The sequence below is a fragment of the Cottoperca gobio genome, chromosome 19, assembly GCF_900634415.1.
Source record: "Cottoperca gobio chromosome 19, fCotGob3.1, whole genome shotgun sequence".
NCBI lineage: Eukaryota > Metazoa > Chordata > Actinopteri > Perciformes > Bovichtidae > Cottoperca > Cottoperca gobio.
The window spans coordinates 18,678,180-18,700,207 of NC_041373.1; the positions used below are offsets into that span (position 1 = coordinate 18,678,180).

The following is a 22,028-nucleotide window of genomic DNA, read 5'->3' on the forward strand; positions in this document are numbered from 1 at the left end:
GAGTCTGCTGAATAAAACCAGGTCAGCGCAGTTTGTGTGTGTTTTAACTACAGAATAGCATCACTAAAACTATGCATGGCACTAAGGTTTGCTCAAACAGCAAATTCTAAAAGTAAGAGCAGTAGCTGATTAATTGGGCATCATAATCAAGTGTCATAATCAGTTTTGGTCCAACACATTATTCAAACCTGGTTATTATACGTAAGTCTGCATGCACCAACCTAAAATTAAGTCACTTACGATACCACATCAAGAAGGGAATATCATGTGCATGTAAACACACACTTGAATCATGGCAATAAATGTAATTATCCCACAGAAAGGGGAAAATCTGCTTGGGTCAGGGGTAAGATTCCACTGTGTCTGTCAAAGCAAAAGCAGCCCTGGTATTGTAGACGGTGGAAAAAGTAGCCACAAAATGCCATATGGTTTGTAATGTTACTCTCCAGACGAAACCCAAACTCATTTACTTCCAGCCTTTTAGACTAGACCTGCTCTTTTGTTAGTAGGCTATAGGATGTATTTTGTTTATTCCTTTATTTATTTACAATTCTCCCGAAATAGCAGGCGGCAGTATAATATTGTCTATAAGCCAGAGTCATTTCCCTCAGCAGTGTGAAATACAGGTCAGGAGATCTGCAGGTCACACTGGAGGAAATGGTGCTGACCTAATTGGGTGAGGCACTGCACGCAGCAGTTTAGATTACATCTAATTATTAGAAATATGAGCAGTGTGTGTATAATGTTACATCTAAGCATTTGTGAGAGAGACTGAGAGAGAGAAAGGCACAGAAAGAAAGAAAAAAGGAAGACAATTATTTTTGTTTTAAAGTCATTAACTCTTAGGTCTATTCTATTTTATTTTTTATTACAAAACATTCAACATTAGACTGCTATCTTCTACAAACATTAACTAGCATTTTAAACATAGCCTATAGCCTACTGTATGTAGTCTACTAGCAGACAACACACAAACAGGTTAGCTACTGTAGCTAACAAGCTAAACAACAAATACTAGGTTAGCTAAGCAACACATGCTACTTAACTACTGTAGCTAACAAGCTAAACAACAAATACTAGGTTAGCTAAGCAACACATGCTACTTAACTACTGTAACTAACTAGCTAAACAACACCAGAGACGGTTCAGAAAACAAAATTATAGAGCATTTTTGACAACCTTCATACAGGGTTAACTTGGGTTAGCTACTGTAGCTAACAAACTAAACAACAAATGCTAGGTTAGCCATGTAACAAATGATACTTAACTACTGTAACTAACTAGCTAAACAACACCAGAGACAGTTCAGAAAACAAACTTAAAGAGCATTTTTGACAACCTTCATAGGCCTACAGGGTTAACTTGGGTTAGCTACTATAGCTAACAAGCTAAACAACAAATGCTACTTAGCTACTGTAACTAACTAGCTAAACAACACCAGAGACGGTTTAGAAAACAAACTTAAAGAGCATTTTTGACAACCTTCATACAGGGTTAACTGGGGTTAACTGGGGTTAAACAACAAATGCTACTTAGCTAGGTTTAGCTATTGTAACTAACAAGCTAAACAATACTCATACAAGGTTAGCTGGGGTTAGCTACTTGAGAAGAGCCTATTGTAGTCCTAAACCTTCAAAAAGGTGGGCTAACGACAGAAAATAAAACATGCAACACCAGCAGTGATAAAAAATATGTGTACATAGGCTATAACAATAAAGACAGACACAACACTGACGTCATGTTCGACATCATCCTTGTGTTTCAGTTACACAGTTAACCAAGGATTTCCTTTCATTCACTCACTCATTTCCTTCCTTCCTGTTTTCTTTCACAGCTGCTTGACAGCATTTTGAAGCACTTTCCTGCTGGTCACCTTCACGGTTTTGCACACAAACACATCATCCAACTATCTTGTTGTTGCTAATTTATACAGATACACTCATAGTTCATGTCCCTAAAGTTTAACTGTGTTACCAAAGGCTTAAACCTCAAATGCATAAGGTTTTTATATTCAATGTTGTGGGGAAACAGGGCACTTGATTGAAAAACCAATGCTTAAATATCTTCCCGCTTCAAATGTTATCAGCTGATTAAATGGCCAATATCAGTTGTCGTCAGCAACACACAGCAAAACCATTTAAATCATACATGGTGGTAAATTGTCACGGACCACTTCTCAGTTTTACTCTGATGTCAAACTCTCACTTCCCTTTTGAAACTGCTTTGGTAGACAGTTTATGATGAGCAGAGGAAAATAAAATAAGTTTAGATCTGCAGAGTCACTTCCGTGGTGATCCACTATAGCCAGTAATAAAAGACACACATATGACTGTTTGTGAAACGTGTGAATCACAAACGATCATGTATTTCATGCTAAGTCAACCGTTACATGATACATAAAGTTTTAAAAGCAACACATCAGTGGTGCCAGAAGGATGCAGCTTTATCCCGCTCAGGATCAGACACATGGCTTTATGAACTATTGTTTAGACCTTCAAATGCAAAACAAGAGTAAAGCTGCTTTTTGTGCAGAGATGAGTGATAGCTTGTTGGACATGTTTAGGAAAGCTGGCACCGCGGGGGCAGAGGCATTCATGTGTTTATCCAAGCTGTGAATGGATGTGGCTTTCCTTCCCTCTAACTATGTGACTGTTGTGTTGTCTTTGCCTCAGGGCTGCAAGTTCAAAGAGCTCCTTTCCTTTCTGTAAATGTTTGTCCACGTTTCATTCAGGAACATTTAACATGAACTTTGACAGGATATTCACCAGGCATTTGAGAAAGTGTTTTTGGGTGGTTGATGTGGTAGTTGTTTGCGTATGATGAATGTAACGACTAGTTCGTGTATTTGATTAAATTATACGACATAAATTGATGCGTAATTACTCATGAGTACTCTTAATTGTTTCCACTAACTAGCCAGAGGGGATTCATTTAGCAAACCGTGTGAACATATAACTAAAAACACATTTATATAAACTTGAATATAAGCGAACTTCTGCATCTACTGTACACTGACACATTGCGAGTACTTGGTCCTAAATAAAGTACTAATACGTAGTAAGTAAGAAGAATAAGTTCCTTATTGTCATATCGTTGTTTGCAATGAATGCAATTCTTAGATCTCAGGCTCCCTCCAACAGTGCTCATTAAAATATGTTTAAAAGAAAAAGTTTAATTATAATTCAACGACACATTTCCGTTACATGGTACCGCATAGTTCTACTCAACCTTGACTCGCTCTTTTTTGGTTTACCAATAGCAGAAGTTGTGGATATATACTGTGATGGATAACCGGCTTATAAACAGGTAACAGTAAATATATACACTGAAATGTAAACAGTAGATGACCAGGTAAGTATCTGGTGGAACCACTGCTGTAGACTATGAATATACAGTCCCAGTAAGTATAGATATGGCAGTAGTATAAAGAAAACACTCACTCCCAGACAGGGAGAGCACAGAATACTAACCACTACACCACCAGGGTCTGTTGGAGCTTCTTACACAATTTTAACCAAAGATTTAAATTGGTCGTCAATTGACGGTCTGAGCATGTGATCTACGATCACTGTTTTGGAATAACGGTGGAAGCTTTCACATTGTTCCAAGGATTGACAATTTATGTCTGGGATAGTTCAAAATCTCATCAGCGAATAGTTGCCAAGGGGATACCGCCGGGTCTGAAAAGTGCTTCAAACCTGCATTCTTTCTAATGGACAGCAGGGGGCGACTCCACTGGTTGCAAAAATTAGTCAGGATGTATAGAAGTCTATGAGAAAATGACCCTACTTCTCACTTGATTTATTACCTTAATAACATTTTACTGACAAGTTTATGGTCTCAGTTGCTGGTTTCAAGTCTTGTTCAATACAGCACGATGTTGATTTAGTAAATTATGGTCCCATTTAGAGTAAAATAGATGATAAATTAAGGTACTTTGCTGGTGAAGTCATCTGTTTTTTTTTTTTTCAGTACGTACATTTTAAACATGCATTTTTTTCTGCTCAGCAAAATTAGCATTCTAATTAATATCACAGTTTACATGAATTTTAGATGCACCTTGCTAACCAAGCTAGCTAGCTAGCGCTAGCATTAACTGCTAGTGGTACCTGGCCCCGGCACAAAATGGTAGTCTATAAACCGACTGGTGACTTCACGGTGACTACCTACTTTAATACATTAACATAACAGTAAGAGCAGCTTTAAGAAAAGCAGAACACATATTTAACAGTTACTCAAAAGTATTGTAGTAACACTAGATGACAGGCAAGAGTATGAAAACAAAGCAAAATATTCCAACTCCATCGTCACGGGGAAACCTCATCCTGACTCATGCTCACTGTCTGTTAACAATCTTGAAAGCTATTGTAGTATGATGTCATCATTTTGGGGAACCCAAAGGGCTGGAAGACAGACAGCTGCTGATCCTTCCATACTGACTCAGGCTGTTTCTCATTAGTCCTGCTTGGCTTTGATTAACAGCAGAGTTAATCATAGTGCTGAGAGGTGAGAGTAATTAATCCTGTAGTGAAATGCCTCATCAGTTACTGCGTGTCTGTCAAACAAATCCAAATGAGACTAATATGAAAAAGCTGTTGGAGCTGAACAAATTCAGCATTATTTTTAATAAAGGGAAACTTTAAAACAATGTAAGATAACAGTTTAGCTGCAAAGGGAGCAAACCACCAGGAACAGAGTAAGCTGTGTTTTCTCTCCACGTCTTCCTCTAAAAACTTGAAAATAAAGTTCTCGCCCTCAAATAAATGACCAGACTAACACTGTGGGTATTTGTAAACTCACTGGACTTGACAGACCATATGAATGTTCCTTTAAGGAAGCATTTTGTATTCAATTGTTTTCTTTTTTTGTTTGGAGGCTCATGAGTGACTTCCAAGTGGTTCTGGTTGGAGACTCTTACTCTATGCTTTGCGTGACCTTAGAGCGTCCAACAGTGGATCCAAGTTCTTACAGGACATCCAGTTCCGAAACCTTAAGCTAATTTCTACTTCCTGTGATTTCCACTTGCTGAAGTCTTTCATTATTCTCTTTTTTGACTCGAGGCCAGTGTAGCTATGCATTACTGTAACCACACAGGATATGTTAGGTTGTAGACTGTGTGTTTACTATGCATTGTATTTCTATGGACTGAGATGATGGCATGCATGGGACAGAACGAGCGCAGATGCACGCAAGCTTTAACAATAGGTTTCGTTCGGCTGTTTTACTGGTGACATCAGCTCTTTTTAAGGGAGCGTCTGCAAAGCCTCCTGTGTTGCGCTCAGACAGGAAACTGCATCATTTTGTCCCAAACGTCCAAGTCTTTGACCAAATATGGAAATACTTTTACCTCTTTCTCTCCTGTTTAAGTGGGACACGCTAAAGGTGAATAGTGTTAAAAGTTGAACTAATAGATATTACCGTGAAACTTCCCCGGTTGATTACTTACATTAAGACAATCAGTTTTTGTATTACAAGTTTTTTGAAATGTTATGTTTAGATATGTTATATTAGGCATTATCTAATGCTGACTTTTGCTGATTTTAGGAGAAGTCTAGAAACACAAATAGAAAAGGTGGAGTAAAATAAACACCTAAATGTGTATTTTGGATGTTTTCTTTCCGCTAGTCTGAAAGAAGACATCTCACTTTTAATCCCTCCTCTCCTTCCCACCCACTTAAACACTGTTTTATTTACCTTACTGATCATATTGTATTACTATTGAACTTCCCTCTAACCTAAGTCATCTACTGGCCTGCGTCTTCTTGTCAGCTGTGTGTTTTCTTTGTGGGTGAGACATTTTTACAAGACCTTCGGGGTCCCCTTTGTCTCACACACGCAGTGGGCTTCCTCTCTCTTTTCCTTTCGAAAATAATTTGGAGGTTGTAAGTAAACGTAACCCGAAGTTTAAATCTCCCCACCTCTCATTACAGCGCCTCCACCACCACAAGAGGAGCTGACACCCATCCAGGCTGCTAACGGCTGCGCCCCTCTCATGTCTCCTCTTTAAGTCTACATCGAGGTGAAGAATAACGGTAGCTGGGGAATCTGAGCTTTCATCACAGTTTACAATACTTAAACTCAAAAGGTTTTTCAGAGTTTACGGCCAGATGTGCAGATACGGTTTAATCCAATCCATTAGATCCCTCCAAATATTTGTATTGGTTGAACTAGGACAATACATTTCTACATTTCTAATGCCTTTATATGTATTGATTGTTTGACTGCTGCTTTTATTGCCCATGTTAATTTGCTTGCTTAATTATTTGCTTTGCTTTACCTTTAGTTTGCTTTTGAATACCTCAGCACTGCCTTGTTTTGAACTTTCACTGCTTTTGTCCTGATTGGTCAGTATTTTATTTCCTGCTTGCATTTTGTTGCTTTAGATTTGCCAACGTTTTGGTTTTGGCTCCAGAACGAGTAAAGTTATCTATAGTCATCCTGAGGGAACATTGAAAAAGTCAGAGGAGTTAATATTTTAAACAAATCCATCCAGATGTTCGAATATCTCAATTGACATGTGACACATTTTGACCTGCAAAGAATGACGTCACTTTAAAAACACCTCTCTGGCAACAAACTGCTCACATCCATTTTTATATTTATTTGACTTACTGATACAGACTTTACAGATACAATGTACAAAAACAATTAAGAAAAGAAATGCTGGGATGTTGATGAAGGCAGTGGTGGAGAGGGAGATTCACACACATGGTTCTAGTTTGTGGACTCCCATTAAGGACAATGTGATCTGGAAGAAACTTTACATTTCACAGTCTAAGGGCATTTTTAAGACACTTGTGCCCGCCACTGAAAGGTCCCTTTGAGTCATTTCATATATAACACACACTGTGCAACTGAAATATGCATAAGAGAAAAACAATGGAGAATTGGAATGGTGACAAATGGAGGTTGTTAGTGGTCTAAATTGCAATGTAATGTAAAGGCAGGCGAACAGAGAATGTCAAAGTCCACAACCACCAGCTTGCAGTAAAAATGAGTTATACATTTGCAGTGATGGCTAGAAATCTGTCATGTGCTGTATTTGTTGGTGTACTCAGGCTGGCAGCCATATTGGAAATCAGCTTTTGTGCTTCTGCTGATGAATGGTACAACAACTTTCTTGATAATTTCACAGACATTGATAACTTCCATCTTTTCGTGACTGTAGACTGATTCTTTCATCACAACAATTCAATAAATATCAGCTGTTAGTTAGTTGGTGCCGGCCATTCTTCCGATGGCCCATCATTCCAGTCCGAAAAAATGTCCCATTGGACTTAAAACCTATTTGTCCCACAGCCCAAAACAAACGCCCATTATTCCAAAAATGCACTCAAACCAACGGAGGCATTTAGTTCTAGCCAATCAAGGGCAGAGAAGGGCGGGGCATGACTTCGCCATAGTGGAGAAAATTGGGACGGTCCAATGACGTCATTCTGCATAAAAACTCATGTGCTTCTGTTTGTTGCAGGGAGAGATTGTCTTTTCGGGGCACTGGGACATGACATTCTGGACACTTGGGTTTTAGGTCCAATGGGACATCTTTTAGGACTATTGGGTTATTGGAATAATAGATGTCGGACAAATGGGCAGTCCCCAGCTAGCTAAACGTAGTCGTTACATAATTGCCTACATAACTCAAAATACCACATATAAGTTCATTCTTAAATGTTTTACAGAAGAGTCCAATAATTTTGCTCAAGTGACTAAATACTCTCTTACTACCTGTTGACAGATAAGTAGTGTTTTAGGTAACGTTTGGCGAAAAGGGGACAAATCATGGACTTCAGCAGGCACGCAGCGGAAAGGAACTTGTATTTGTGAAGGGCTCCATAATTCCACATAAGATAGTGGAAGTCTTGGGGGAAGGGAGGGATCCGGTGCCTTTGTGTCTGGGTTTCAAGTTCACTGTTCAAAAAGCTCTCCTTTGCTTTTCCATGCCTGAATCCAGAGGATCATTAAATGGAAAAAGACGCCTAAGCACTTTCACACTCAGATTCACGGAAAGTAAGCAAGCAAAAGGACCGTACAAAAGGTATGTGGGACTACTGCCGGCTTCTAGCTCTTATCTCATCTCAAACAACACAATTACCTCAAGATTTAAATTAAACTTTAACGTGAAAAAGTCCAAACACAGTTTCTTAAGTGTCCCTGTTTGTCGATCTGGTTGTTTGCAGCCTTTTGGATTCATAATATGTGCCTTAGTGTGAGTAAGTCTACAAGGGTGTTTAGCCTACACATAACTATACGCTCATGTGTGTGTCGCTAACGGCCTGTTAAGTTGATGTTGGCACCCGATGAAAGGACTCGCATGGTCTCACGTACTTGCCTATGGGGGAAGGTCGGGAGGCTAATCACTACTTTAATATCAACTCTGTGGAGTTGAGGTCATTATAAACAGCAATCTGACACAGAAACACACTGGACACAGATGTTTAGAGGCAGATAATGCTGGGAACACACTAGAAGTAAATCACATTCAGACAAGGGATTGGTTCACATCGGTCACCACAACGGATGTCTTAAACTTACTTTGTCTCTCCTTCATAAATCTGCTTACTGCATACTCATTCAGTATATACGGCATACAGCCTACTAAATTAATGATTACGTATCCAATCACCAGCAGTCTGTTCACACTGAAATAAACTTTACCGATTGTCACGATGCACAAATCTGGTCTAAATCAGCGCCGGTCTTCTATTGTGCTCCTAGTTTAAGCTACACAGGATTCAAACATGGATGCAAAAGAAACATTCTACATGAAATATTCCAGTATACAAAACATTTCCCTTTGCATCTTGGACTCAGAAAGGAAGGAAATCATATGTACAAATTGTGTCATTATCGTGAGACATTACACATTTTGCCCTTCAAAAACCAAAATACAGACGATAAATAGACAGTACTTTTTACATAAGGCACAGTTACTAGTGGTGTGTGGCTTTTTCTCATAGCTGCTGCTCCCCAAACAGTATCTGAGCGTACACGGTGCCGCTACACGACGCCTTGGGTTCCGGGATCGGCTTCACGAGATCCAGCTCCGCGTAGGTCAGATTCTCCTCCACTATCTTCGGCTGGAGATGGAGGAGAAAGATGGAAAATAATGATGGAGGGAAGTGGTATTGGTGGTTGGAAAATGAGCAGGGAGGTTTAGAGAGGTTTTATGTTGAACTCCATCATCTTAAACTTGAGATTTCTGTCATTATGAGTACAGACATATTTTGAACTGAGTTAACATTGAATGCTGAACAGCGTGACGCTCTCTCCTCTCCTTGGTTGCCTTCTGCTTTACTGCTTCGGTTTAGCAAATAGATTGTGTGCAGACTTCACCTGACAGGAGACTTCGGTTGAGGTTGCCAAAATTCAATTATCTCTTGCCGCATTCTGTGCTATTAAAACGCTGGGTCGCCACAGAGTCACTTTATTCCAGTGACAATTTAAACCAAATAAAACCTGGGTTATGTGGCACATTTTATGAGTTTTTCTGGTACTTTTGATTACAGGCATTTCTGTCACATGCTGGTTGCTCTCCATTATACTTGGCACAGTAACAATGCCTTGCTTGGTAGGGTAAGTTTTAGGCAAAATGTACCAGCACTAGAAAGGTTTTCTCCAAAGTGATATAGGCCGATGCCACGCAGGTTAAAAACAGGTGTACTGTATACTGTGTAGATTATTTGGCCACATTAAACAACGATGATTTAACAATGTATAATAAAGGCATGCATAGAACTCACCAACACTACTTTCCGTGGTTGTGGTTTTAAAAGTTTGGGTTTCCGTGTGTTGTCTCCAATGGGAGCTGAAGGGACAAAGCAAGAGTCAGCCACATCATGACGATCATTAAGAGAGTACTGAACTCAAAATAACTATCCAAATGTGTTTTGCTTTCAGTGGAAAAATATGATGCATTACATTCCACATGCTACTCCATAACTCAAGAGTTTATATGTGGAAGGGGCGGATGTTGACCTTAAATACCAGCACATTTCATGTTTAGAAAGGAAGCAGAACAAAACCTCATTCTCAGCTATTTCTGCTGCTGTTCCTCACTGACAACATGGGTTTACAAGAGAGTATTTGCTGTTGCAAAAGGATTTGGAAAGATGTACAATAATGAGCAACTATGAGCTCCTTAAAACATAACTGTTGGTGTGCTGCACCCGAAGACTCGTATTTACCCTTTGCTGGTATCTCTGGTGGTATTTCCTCTTGGTAGTCTCTGCTCCTTTTCTTCCTGTACCTCCTCTCCTTCTTAGGCAGAGCAGGAGACACATTGACCACACTGGTGACGGTCTCTCCTGAGCTGGATTGAGACCAAATTACCAGAGATTCAGTGCCATGAAGAACATTTGAACGTTTGTTAATCTTTTTCATGTCTATATGTGTGAAGAGACTGTGTCGCCCGAAAATATTACCTGTTCTGAGGGCTTTTCACCAAGAGGTAGTTATCTGCGGAGATATAACACAATTAAAAATATATAATAAATGGTGATAATTGTTGAGTCAAAGGTTTTTGTACTTGTAGAGATTGATAAAGGTCATAGGTCAGTGGTGCCATGCCATTGTTCCGATGGCCTTTTATTCCTAAACCCCAATAGTTAGAGAAATGTCTCAATGGACCAAAAGCCCATTTATGCGATAGCCCGCTATCCCGAAAACAAACGGCCATTGGTCCACACATCATTCTTCATAATAATTATGCATGTCCTTCTGGTTGTTGCAGGAAAACAACAGGCATTTTTGGGGTAACGGGCTGTCGGAAAAATGGGCTTTTGGTCCAATGGGACATTTTTCAAACTATTGGGGTTTCTTATTAATGGGCGATCGGAACAATGGGCGGTCCCAGGAGTTCATTTAATGTTGCTGCTAACCTTTTAACCTCTGCTTCCTCTGTATGTACTGGCAGGTTACTGTCACCGTGAACATGCACATACACAGCAAACCAACTGAGCAGATCAGCACCGCACACAAGTACACATCTGAAACACAAAGACATGTATACACGCACATCAGTCTCATTCCTATTGCTTCACGATACACAAAAATCTGAAGAAAAAAAAAGAAGAACATGTTTTGCTGAGCTATTTAAGGCACTGTACTATATCCTTTGGGTTGGGCTATCTTTGCCTGCCAAGGACGATACAGTTCCAATCCACCACAAACACAAACACACACACACACACATGCACGCACACACACACACACACACACACACACACAATAAATATGATGACTTACCTTCAAACAAGCTCCACAGGCTTTCTTTTGCCTTGGTGGCTGGTAGGACATGCACTACATGGAGAAAGAAAGAGAGAGAAGAGAAGCGTGTAAGGTCCATGGTCTTCACTGTGGCCTGCCTGCCGCCTGATTACACGCTGGCTAGAGTTTAAATAAAGCTAATTGTAGGAAGACAACGAGCTGAGGTTGGCCTCCTCCCTGCCTGATCCTGTCTCAGAGTCACTGTCCAGAGGGCTCAATCTTAACCTTTGTTTTTCATGCACTGGTCAATTTAGAGATTTTGCCCTATTCTGCTTCCATAATATGTCAAAACGTCAATTTTGGAGAACATCCACTAATACACATACACACACACAAGGTATTAATAAAATGTAACGTAATCAACTGGAAGTTTCATAGTGATATCTATTGGTTGTAATTTGTACCCTATTCACCTGTAATGTCTCCCCTTAAAGTGAACACTTCAACACGAGAAGCTCATTAAAATCGATGTGACTAAATCTTTTCAGCGACAGCTTATATGGCTTAGGCCTTCTGCACATCTCAGCACAGAGCAGATAACCTCGACAACCCAAACATCCAATATGAGCACCAGTGGGGAATGAAAGGCACGTGAATGCTGCCTTCATCTGTGTAATGAGAATCCCAGCTATGTGCTGCTTGTGTCTAAAATGTCTGAGAAAACATGTCTCAAACTCAACCTGAGTCTCGCCCCACACACTCACTCATGTCTCCACCCCTTGTGACCACAGTAGTCTTAACACCGCTGTACTCGTGCTGCGCTGGTGGTAAGAAGCTTGTGAATTGACACCCACCAGGGCATCTTGAAATACCCCAAACCACCAGAAGCTGACGACAGGCAGGCTCGCCACGCCGGCTGGATTCTTTCCCACAGACGGGCTGTGCCGACTGACTGGCAAACTTGCTGTGAGACTTTTTCGGATGATTGCAAAACATATCTACACGGTATGAGCATAAGTACTTCAGGAGATTATTTGTGTACACAACTGAAGGATCGAAACCTACAAGCAAAACTCTTAAAACAAAAGCTTAAATCCACCAACCAGAACCTTCCTTCTGCAAAAAGACTTTTTCAAATCAGTTCCTTTTGGGAATGATTTTCTGTATTAAATTATATTTGCAGCCAGTTCCATGAAGGTGTTTGCAAGAGTCTAAGCATGACTTCAAGGCCCCGATCTCACCAAGACATTCGCCATAAATGGACTGCTGGAAAAAACATTGTCTTCTTATGGTAAAGCAATAGCCTGGCGTGCGCTCCAATTTTGCGTCGCATTTCTAGACGTCCATATATTCTCCATTTTTCAACGCAAGGCTTGCGGTGTTAGCACTCAGCAGTTTACATGTCGTTTGGCTGTTATGTTATTGGCGAAGCTTGTGTGAAACACCAAAAACACTTTCATCTATCTGTCGTAAGACTACAGCAAATGCACTGGTGCATGGCACAAACACAGTCTCTGGGTGAAATCTCTTTCGAAGCAGACTTTCTCCCACTTGTTTGAAATGACAGATGATTTAATTGCCTTCCCAGTAAACTATTAACAGTGTAAATGGTGATAACATCCATGATGATAATGTTGATAATGTAATAGTGTTTTTGTCTGTGCAGCTCTGTCAGAGCGGCAGCAGCTGTACATGTTGGAAGAATCAGAAGTAGGATTAATCTGGTGGACTGTACGACTTTTATCCTCATCTAGAGAATGGCTTCTTTTTAAACTTTGAATGGCTGAAGACTTGTCGCACTGCAGTGGAAACATTCGAACACACTACTTTGTGTTCTTCACAGTCACACAGTTGCATTGACTGCGTTTCAGATTTGTGGCTCTTTTTTGTGCCCCAACAAACCCAACACTGTAAACATCAACACACAGACATGTACTGCAGTGAAGACTGACCCTCTGTGTCTTCCCCCTCTCTTCTCTAATGTACTGTTTTATAAATGACGGGGCATGAACGTCTGTACAGAGCGACGCTGTGTGTCTTAACAAAGCTTTGAATAATTCACCCCTTTACTTCCTTAACTTCCATCTCTTTGCATCTTTCAGTACATTTGCTCACTGTGTCCCTATTATGGCGATAAACAGGCCTGTGTTGTGGGCTTCTAAAAAAGAGATGTATGTGACCCCAGAACGGCTTCCTGTGAAGCTGCCAAAACAATACCCAGAGTTCCATGTTCTTGCTATACTTACACTCATGCCACATCCGTGTGCCGTGTACCTCTTCCTGCTCTTTCCAAGGACTCTCTTTAACTTGCAGTCGCCCACATGTGCTATAGAAAAACTGTTTCAGTTTGTTTACGCCAAGAGGAGGCTGCGTCCATACTGTGCTCTACCTCGACGTCTTCCACCAAACCCTCTGACCCCTGTGCGTGTTTATTATAGAAGTAGTAAGTAGAGTAATGGGAGTTTTGTGTGATTGTGGAAACACCTGGTCACCTAATGTTATCCGACCACAGGAATCTCTGACGTCACAAAGACACACTTTTGTGCACATAAAGTCTCAGTCATCTGCTGTTTCTTATGTGAAGTGGGGTCTAGGAGCGATGGTCCCAGAGGGGCTTTAAACCCCTCAGATGTGCAGCTGATGTTTATCATAGCTGTCAACCGTTGGTGTGGATACTGGGAAGAAATACCAGCGCCTGCTGCTCCGCGGGGCAGAACTAGTGCAGTTTTCCAGTGTTGTTGGAGCTTCGGCCCGTCCATTAGAATTACTCAACCCAGATCCAGATTGTTGTGTATCAAGAACTCTTACGGTGACTTTTATCCTGAATTTTATAGATTTAAATTAAAGTTACAAATGTTGGAAAGGTCTAATACAGGATGCTGAACAGTTGCATTAAGAGAAGCGCAGCAGCCAGCACACTGGGAACTGATATTCGGAATATGAAGAAGAAGAATGAGCTGCTTTGATTTTCCACATCTTCCACAGGCCCCCCCAACTTTATGGAAGTGCATTACCTTATTGTGCACCTTTAAACTGATTTACACACATCATTTGCTTTTAAAACTCAGAAAATCAGGTTTTCCGAATTTCATTCTTTTGGATGAAGAAATCAATCTCCAATATTTATTCATCCATTTCATTTAAAAGCAAAAGGATTTACACACATTAAGTTGTCATATGCAACAGAAATTCTAAGCACATGTTGTTGGTATAAGCAGCAAAACAGGGTCGCAAACAGAATAATCTATATCTAAATCCATAAACAACCAATGTAATATCCACATTGCAAGAGGCGGCGAAACAAGGGAGGTATATTTGAGCTTCCTCTCACTCCTCCGTTTTATTTCCTACATGTATTGCCGTTCATGTCATAATTGCAGTTTCCGTTCAAAAGTGTCAGCGTAGGCTTTTTTAATAATATCTCTGAAACCAAAATGGACCGGCACTTCCTTGGATGAAAATAGCGCTCCACATCCTTGACCAAGAGATATTAAGAGCCAGCTGCCCACTAGACTGCAGACAAACATTCAAACTTCACCGTCCTGAGCACAACTTATCTCTTGTTCCGATTCGGCTGAGTCTCTCTGGACTTCTGTCTGTCAGGGCCAATGTCAGCAGCGCTCAGGAGGGACTTTGTGTCTGCCCGGGTCCAGACTTGGCTGTGGACACCCCGAAAGTCACAAGTCTGTTGGAACGCTTCCATGGAAAATGTGGTGAGCAACGTCTAGTGTTGCTGAACACTGACAGTCCTCCAGCAATGACCTTAAATAATATGAATTTTCTTTCTTTGTGATGCTCCAACTGCTTTCTGCTGATCTTTGATGTCACACAACACTGACTGAACCTTCAGCCAACTCCAGTACTACCCACTCCTGTTGACTGACACATGTAGACACATGCGGGACAAAGCAAGTGTCTGTTCACTTAAACCCCTTTGCTGAATTGTGATTGTCCAATCATATCGAAGCAACTGTAACTGTCAAGCTCTAAATTTGTCTTTTTTTCTAGCCTTACCAAAACCAAAAGTGTAAAGGATGGATTAAACAGTGTGTTTATCTGGTATAACATAAAATGTCAGCATGTCAATGAAAAAATAAATAAAATACGACACCTAATGTGTAATATTTCCCAATTCTTTTGAAGTCAGTCCTGTCTAGTACAGTTTCAGCTAACGTTAGCAGCTCCAATTTAAATTTTTTAGCACGCTATCATGTGTTGCCATAAGAGTTGCGCAATATGAGGAAAATATGCAATATGTGTTAACGTTGTTGAATATCACAATGATAATAATAATAATAATAATAATAATACTAATACTGATACTGATACTCTCTTTCAACTAACAAACATCCTGAGTGCAATATCGCAATATTTCGCGATTGCTTTTATTGCGCAAGCTGTTATCGCGATGACAATAAAAAAACGTAATATTGTGCATTGAGCCATTAAGTGCATATTAAAGACCCCTTTTACAGGACTCTTCATTTGACAACGAGTCAGCTGTTTCACAAAGCTTTTAAGTGTGTCTCTGGTTTGAAGGGATGGTTGGGCAGTATCTGGTAACGGTGGATTTGTCATCCATTCCGTTGTGTGAACGTTTAATGTGCCAGCGGTGGCATTGAAACCTCACACTCCCTCTGCTCTTTCTCCAAGATCAACTACTTTAGTAAAAGCCGCAACTTATCGAGATGGAGGATCCTTTTATCTCCAAACTTGCTCCTAACCGAGGACATTTCCCATCCCAAATCAAAAGCAGGACAGTGCTCAGAGAACCCACTTCACTGCCTCTTCAGCCAGATGGATTAGATCATCCGGTTGTGGTGGAGAGAAAATGCTACTACTGGAGAGGCAGAACTGCTCCCCAAGGACAAATCGTTTTTCTGCTGTCTTTAGTGTATTACTATCAAAATGTGGGTTTCCTTGGGGCGCCTCTTTAGGTCTGCAAGCCTTTGAACATTGCCCCATTTGGAGGCATTTGACAGAGAGAGTTGGCACAAAGAGTTGTTAGGCCCCTTCCCTCTCCAGTCATAGTCTTGAAGCCTTAATTCCTGAGAGAAAGAGTTAACGGGGCATCCATGCTTTTTCAGAAATATCCAGCTAAAGCCTCAAACAGTTTCATGAGCTGCTCAATAGCAGTCACAGTTCTGAAAGATCTCTGCAGACAAACCTGGCATCTGCGTAAAACAAACCTTTTTTGTGGTCGTACTATTATCAAAACAGTATTTGTCATTGCTTCTGTTGTGGTTTCAGAAAATAGCTGTTAAGTCGCCGCCCTGCACCATCAGAAGCAGTGATGTCATTCTGTGAGAAACTGGGCTTCAGCTGCTGGTTCCTTCTTCCAAGAGTGAAGTAGAGCGGAGGATACGCAACGTTGGCTCAAGAATCCAATAGTACTAACTCCACTTTCTTTGCTATTGGATACTTTTTAAATGACAAACATGACATGGAATGAACTAAAATCACGACTATGCTTAACTTAATAAGTTCACACTGATTGACGGTTTGAACACACCAAGTTTAAAACGGTAAAGTCTAATTTGAATATTGGACAATCATAAATGGGGTTCCGCCACCAAGATTGGGAAACAATGTCCTAATAGTTAAAGGTACACACATTCCTGCATCTTTATCTATTGAATCCTTCCTGATAAACTCTAAATGAGCTGCTAAAGGTTACAGACCAATAACCAACACATAATGATTACGGGCACACAAATACTCAGGGGTACAATGGTGGCAGCCCTGGTATTGAACTCTCAACCTTCTGGTTTGGAAGGCGTACCATCAGACCACTAGGCTATGCACAAGTTTAAGACCACTCTTTTGCAACTCAACAACTGTGAATCAGGGTGATGCTCACAGAGTGCTTGTTGGGCAAATCTTCCAGCGATAAGAAACGGACAGGAGAAAGTGTAACAGTTCAGCCCTCACCTCTGAGCTCGGTAGCGGCGGTGCAGTTTGACGCAGGCCTTCCAGCGGTCCTGGTGCTTTTTAAACTCCTGCACCCGGCACATGTAGAGCCCCCGGTCCCCCTCCGACACATTCAAGATCACCAGATCAAACATCTTCCCCTGCTTCACCACCGTCAGCTTCAGTTTGGGCCACGGGAAACTCTTTGTGTAGTTGCCGTAGAAACGGGCCTTCCTCATGTTGACGCGTGCGATGAGGAGTTCGTCCTCCGGCCGGTCCGTGCCCTCGGGCAGGAAGGTCCATTTCACCACCGGTAAAGCGGTGTTGCGGCGCCGCTGGGACACGACACAGGAGAGTGTGATGTTTTGACCCTCCTGGGCCACCGTGAAGGGGTACGGGGTGATGGTGACGTTAATGGCCAAACACAAATCTGCAGAAGAGTTCCACAAGTTATTATTTAGAACCACAGAAGTAGAATCAAGATGACGGATGATCTCACGATTTTTACGAATTTGGTAGAAGGGTGTAGCATGGTCCAAGAAAGAACCCATTACATTTTGGAGAGGATCCGAATCACGAAATCATCATTTTTTACTTATGGAAATGGCCTTGGCCCTTCCAGCATATTATGTACCCCATATCTGATGATACCCAATCCCTTAGAAGCTGAAAAAGATCTCAGAGAAGTGGATGCATGTTATGTCTTGTCTAACCCTGAAACACGTGTGAAGTCAGGCTCCTCGCTTGTTTTGACTGCACGTTGGTGACAGCAGCCCTTTGATTTTGACAGAGTTACGACATTTCTCTAAATGCATTCAGCTGTTTCCTGTCTTTCCATTGTCTCGTCAACGCCACAGATGGATAGCTACTCTGTTAAAAGCAGACACGCTCACCGAGTCAATCTGAGACCAACGTTAAGAGTATTTGGAGACATGAGACAACTAAATGTTGGTCTCCTGTTAGAAAATGTTAACCTGAGTATTCACTATAACTATAAGATCTGTTCACTGCTGCTTATTAACTCTTTAGCCAATATGGAGGAGAAGTCCTAAAAGTGCTAAGAATAATAAGACAAAGATACTGTCGTGGGATTCACTTTGGGTTTCTGTCAATTCTGAGGGAAAGAAATCACTTGATACATATTGAAAGCTTGAGATCATTTATAACAAATTACTGAACAAGTAAGAACAAGTTCCTTTGTGTGAAAGTTGGTATGCATCACACGTCTCTAATGACTGCCTGAAAGCACCAAGAAAGAACAAATATAGTGAAAGTTTGTTGCACAAATTAAAGCTAAATGTCAAATCTGAAATCCACACGGTCCTCATCTCTGGTGGGGTCGGTGTTGAGTAACAGTCACGCTGACGGGAGTGATGTTTTTGGCACGTGACGACATACGTTGGATGAAGATTGAGGAACAAACTTTACTGCTGCATGTGTTGCATGACGATGTATCACACATCTGTTTTACAACTTTGCGCAATTTCACAATGCACACTTTCCACGACACACAAGCATTTGACTGTCACACCGCTCACATGCGTTGAGCTCTGCGTGTCATTAAAATCAGTGACATTTTTTATTTATTTTTACAGTTTTGTCTTTCATTTAGTTTTGAGTGACAGAACAAAACAATGGAAATATAGTTGAGTGGCTGAAAAGTGTTGTTTTGGTGTCACATGTTGACTTTGAACTTTCAAACTGTTCAATTAAATAATGTGTGTTGACAGAAGCTCACTGAAATCCCCATAAATTAAATTAGAAGTGCTCTGTTTTACTTTGAATCCCCTCTCATCCCCTCACATCTCTGCAAACATACGCTACTTTAATACACTTGTTATTTTCTTGCCAGCGTACCTCACAGTCCTGCTTGGCACTATATTTACTTCAGCAGAAACTACACAGTCTATAACGAAGTTTCAGTTAACAGACCATCTTATCTACCAAATCTATGTGTCCTCCATCACCCCAACATCCTCTCTGATTCTCACTTGTTTTTCTACAAAGTTTCTCAGAAAAATATTGGAAAACATTTTGTCTCCATGAAGCAAAATCAACTTTTCCTACCTCCAAGCAGTGCTCGAGTCAGGAGAGCGAAGACCACAGAGGAGATCTTCATTTTCCACGGCTGCAGCCTCCATACACTCCCAGTGAAATGCCTCTGAAGAAAAGAAACCCTAAGTTTCCTCCTCTTCTTCTTCTTCTTCCTCTTCTTCTTCTCCTTCTCCCCCCCTCAGCTGAGGAGCGTAATATGAAACAACGTTCTGTTTCTACTCAGAACCTCCCCCTGCCCCTCCCCCGCACATGTCACACAAAACACATTTGGCAGCCTCACACTCACACACACACTCACACACACACACACTCACACACACACATGTACGTGCACAGAAACAGACAGGTGAGCACACATACACACTTCTGGCGAGTGGATGGGAAATGTAATTTCCTGTGCAGGGTGGAGGGGGGGGGGGGGGGTGTGTTGTTGAGATTGACTCCGAGCAAATCACACTTCCAGCTGTGGAGGACAGCGGGCGCAGACCAACGTCAGGGCTTTTATTTTGGAACACACACATATGCTGACACAGGGGGAGACGGAGGGGGGGGGGGGGGTGTTGCAGTCTGTGTTTGTGTGTGGCCATCTTCGTCACCAGTGAAATGATGAAGAAGAACATTTTATGAAGATTATTTCCACATTTAATCCTTTTTCTTGTTGCTTTTTCTTCCTTAAAAAACAGCCATTTAATGAGGATGAATGAATATTTGGTATTCATCATACGGTCTGAAGTTGGTTAAAAGATTTAACTGAGAATATAAAACGAATATATAATAATTTTATAGCATTTTTTGGAAAATCATAGCAGCTTTTTTAAAGTGAAGCACAAGAGTTAAAGTTGTTAAATTATCAGTTTCCTCAAGTGTTAAACTGGTATGGTTGCTCTTCCTGCTTTCACCCCCTATTAGTGTGTGTGTGTGTGTGTGTGTGTGTGTGTGTGTGTGTGTGTGTGTGTCTACATCTATCTCCACTCATCTCTTGTCTCGTGTAACAGGATCCCACAGTGAATCGTTGTCCAGCACTCTGTCAGCTCTGGGTTTTTGGGACACTTTGCTGGCTTTTATCAAACCTCAGAGCAGCGCTGTGAGGATCTGGGACACTTCTGATTTACAGATAATAAAGGAGACGGCCTGCGGGGGCCACATAAGTGCTTCTAGTCTGGCGACAGCTTGCCAAACTTGGCTGTTCCCTAGACAAAGACGCTCCCACTTTACCAAAGTGCTGTAACCTTCAGCATTCAGTGCACAATGTGCTTTGGGATTCACCAAATTGGGGCTCTGAACTCTTTACTGATGCATTTATCCTGCTTATTATCAGCTCTGAGAAAAACATTTGGCTAGCTTGCTCGAGGTTCAGATTTCTTCACCTGGTGCTGGGCAGCTTGTGCACACTTTAAAAAATATTTTTATCTGAGCTTGTTTTGCTAAAACTATTTGAGAGTACAGTTTGTGGGCTGTAAAAGCAGAACTTTGAGCTGAAAGACACAAAAAGGCAGACACAGAGCAACATTCAATTCACTTTCTGTTTCTTTCCACCTAATACATTTTAGTCTCTCTGTTTTGGTCTCCACCACGTCCTGAGGGAAATATCTGGCTCTTTAGCTGCTAAAGTTTCTACTATGTTCAGCAGCTATTTGCTAACTGTCTGCCGTCTGATGTTGGGCAGGTCGTGTAAAGAACAGCTGCCTGCTGGGGCTGGAAGCGAGGTTAATGAGAGCCGGTAGACTGAAGTGTGGCGGCTGTAAAAGCAGCTGAAAGATGCTAAAAGGAGAGAAACTGCAGAGTTGGGTGATAATTATCTGCAACACCTTTCACATTACGCAGTCTCTTTAGATCCATTGTTATTATAAACATATTTTTAAAAGAGGAGTAGCATTAGCTTAGCAAGCCGGCAGTGAGCAGGACGTCCACAGCTGCAGCTCTCTGTGGGGATTGTTCATTACAGAGACGAATACATCTGTTAGCTGTTATTCTGTGTTTGCACAGCTCCTACAGGGTTACTGGGATATAAGAGAAGGTTTTTTATTGGTTCTTCTTGATCCATCTGTGGGCTGGAGGAGGCCGTCTCACAAACTGGGCCGCACACTCAGACTCCTGATTAGGATGATACAGATCATATGGTTCAAAACACTGAATCTGCAGCCTGAGCATTAAAGGTGCACTAAGTGCAACGCTCCATGAGTTGTTAAGGTATATGCTTTTATATTAATGTATATTTATATTAAACTTATATTTATACAGGTGGTTTTTTAAATCTCAACTTTTAAGCCAACATGGACAAGAAGTCTACTGATGAAGAACATGTGATATGATGAAAGCTCCAGAACAGCTACTAAATTGATCATATTGCTCGTATAGTGTTTGTATATTTCTAATAAATCCATCTTTAAAATGAATCGTTGTTTGGCAGCTATTTTGATAATCGATCATTTCTGTCATTTTTCAAGCAGAAACAGTGAAACAATTTTAATATTCTCCGATTAAAGCGTCTGAAATGAGAAGATTTCCTGCTTGTCTTCGTCACGTATCATCGTAAACTGAATGTTTTCGGGGTATTTAGACTTGGTTGAATAAAACAAGACATTTGAAACGTCTCGTTTGGCTTTGTAAAGTTGTGATGGACATTTTCAGACACTTTTTTGACGTTTTACGGACTAAACGATTATAGAGTGTGAGGATTATTCAGGTTTGCATTCTCTGAACTACTTTCTACTTTTTAAGTGCATTACGAACAAGCCTAAGATATTTCTTTCAATACAGAAAGATCCTGCACGTGGTGAAAGAGGTACAACAAGAACTAGGAGCTGAGATGAAGGTACAGTAGAAATGAAAAGTTCTTATCAGTTTATATTCTGACA

The 22,028-nt window shown here is 41.0% G+C and overlaps 1 protein-coding gene across 1 annotated transcript; it reads right to left on the reverse strand.

Moving 5' to 3' along the window:
• Positions 1-6,578: 6,578 nt before the first annotated feature.
• On the reverse strand, positions 6,579-19,234 carry vstm4b (V-set and transmembrane domain containing 4b). Its single transcript, XM_029457120.1, is given in 9 exon segments — positions 6,579-9,077; positions 9,741-9,805; positions 10,185-10,309; positions 10,422-10,455; positions 10,878-10,985; positions 11,245-11,298; positions 17,137-17,170; positions 17,172-17,545; positions 19,183-19,234. Coding segments are annotated over 9 exon segments (972 nt in total). The 3' UTR covers positions 6,579-8,951.
• Positions 19,235-22,028: the final 2,794 nt, after the last annotated feature.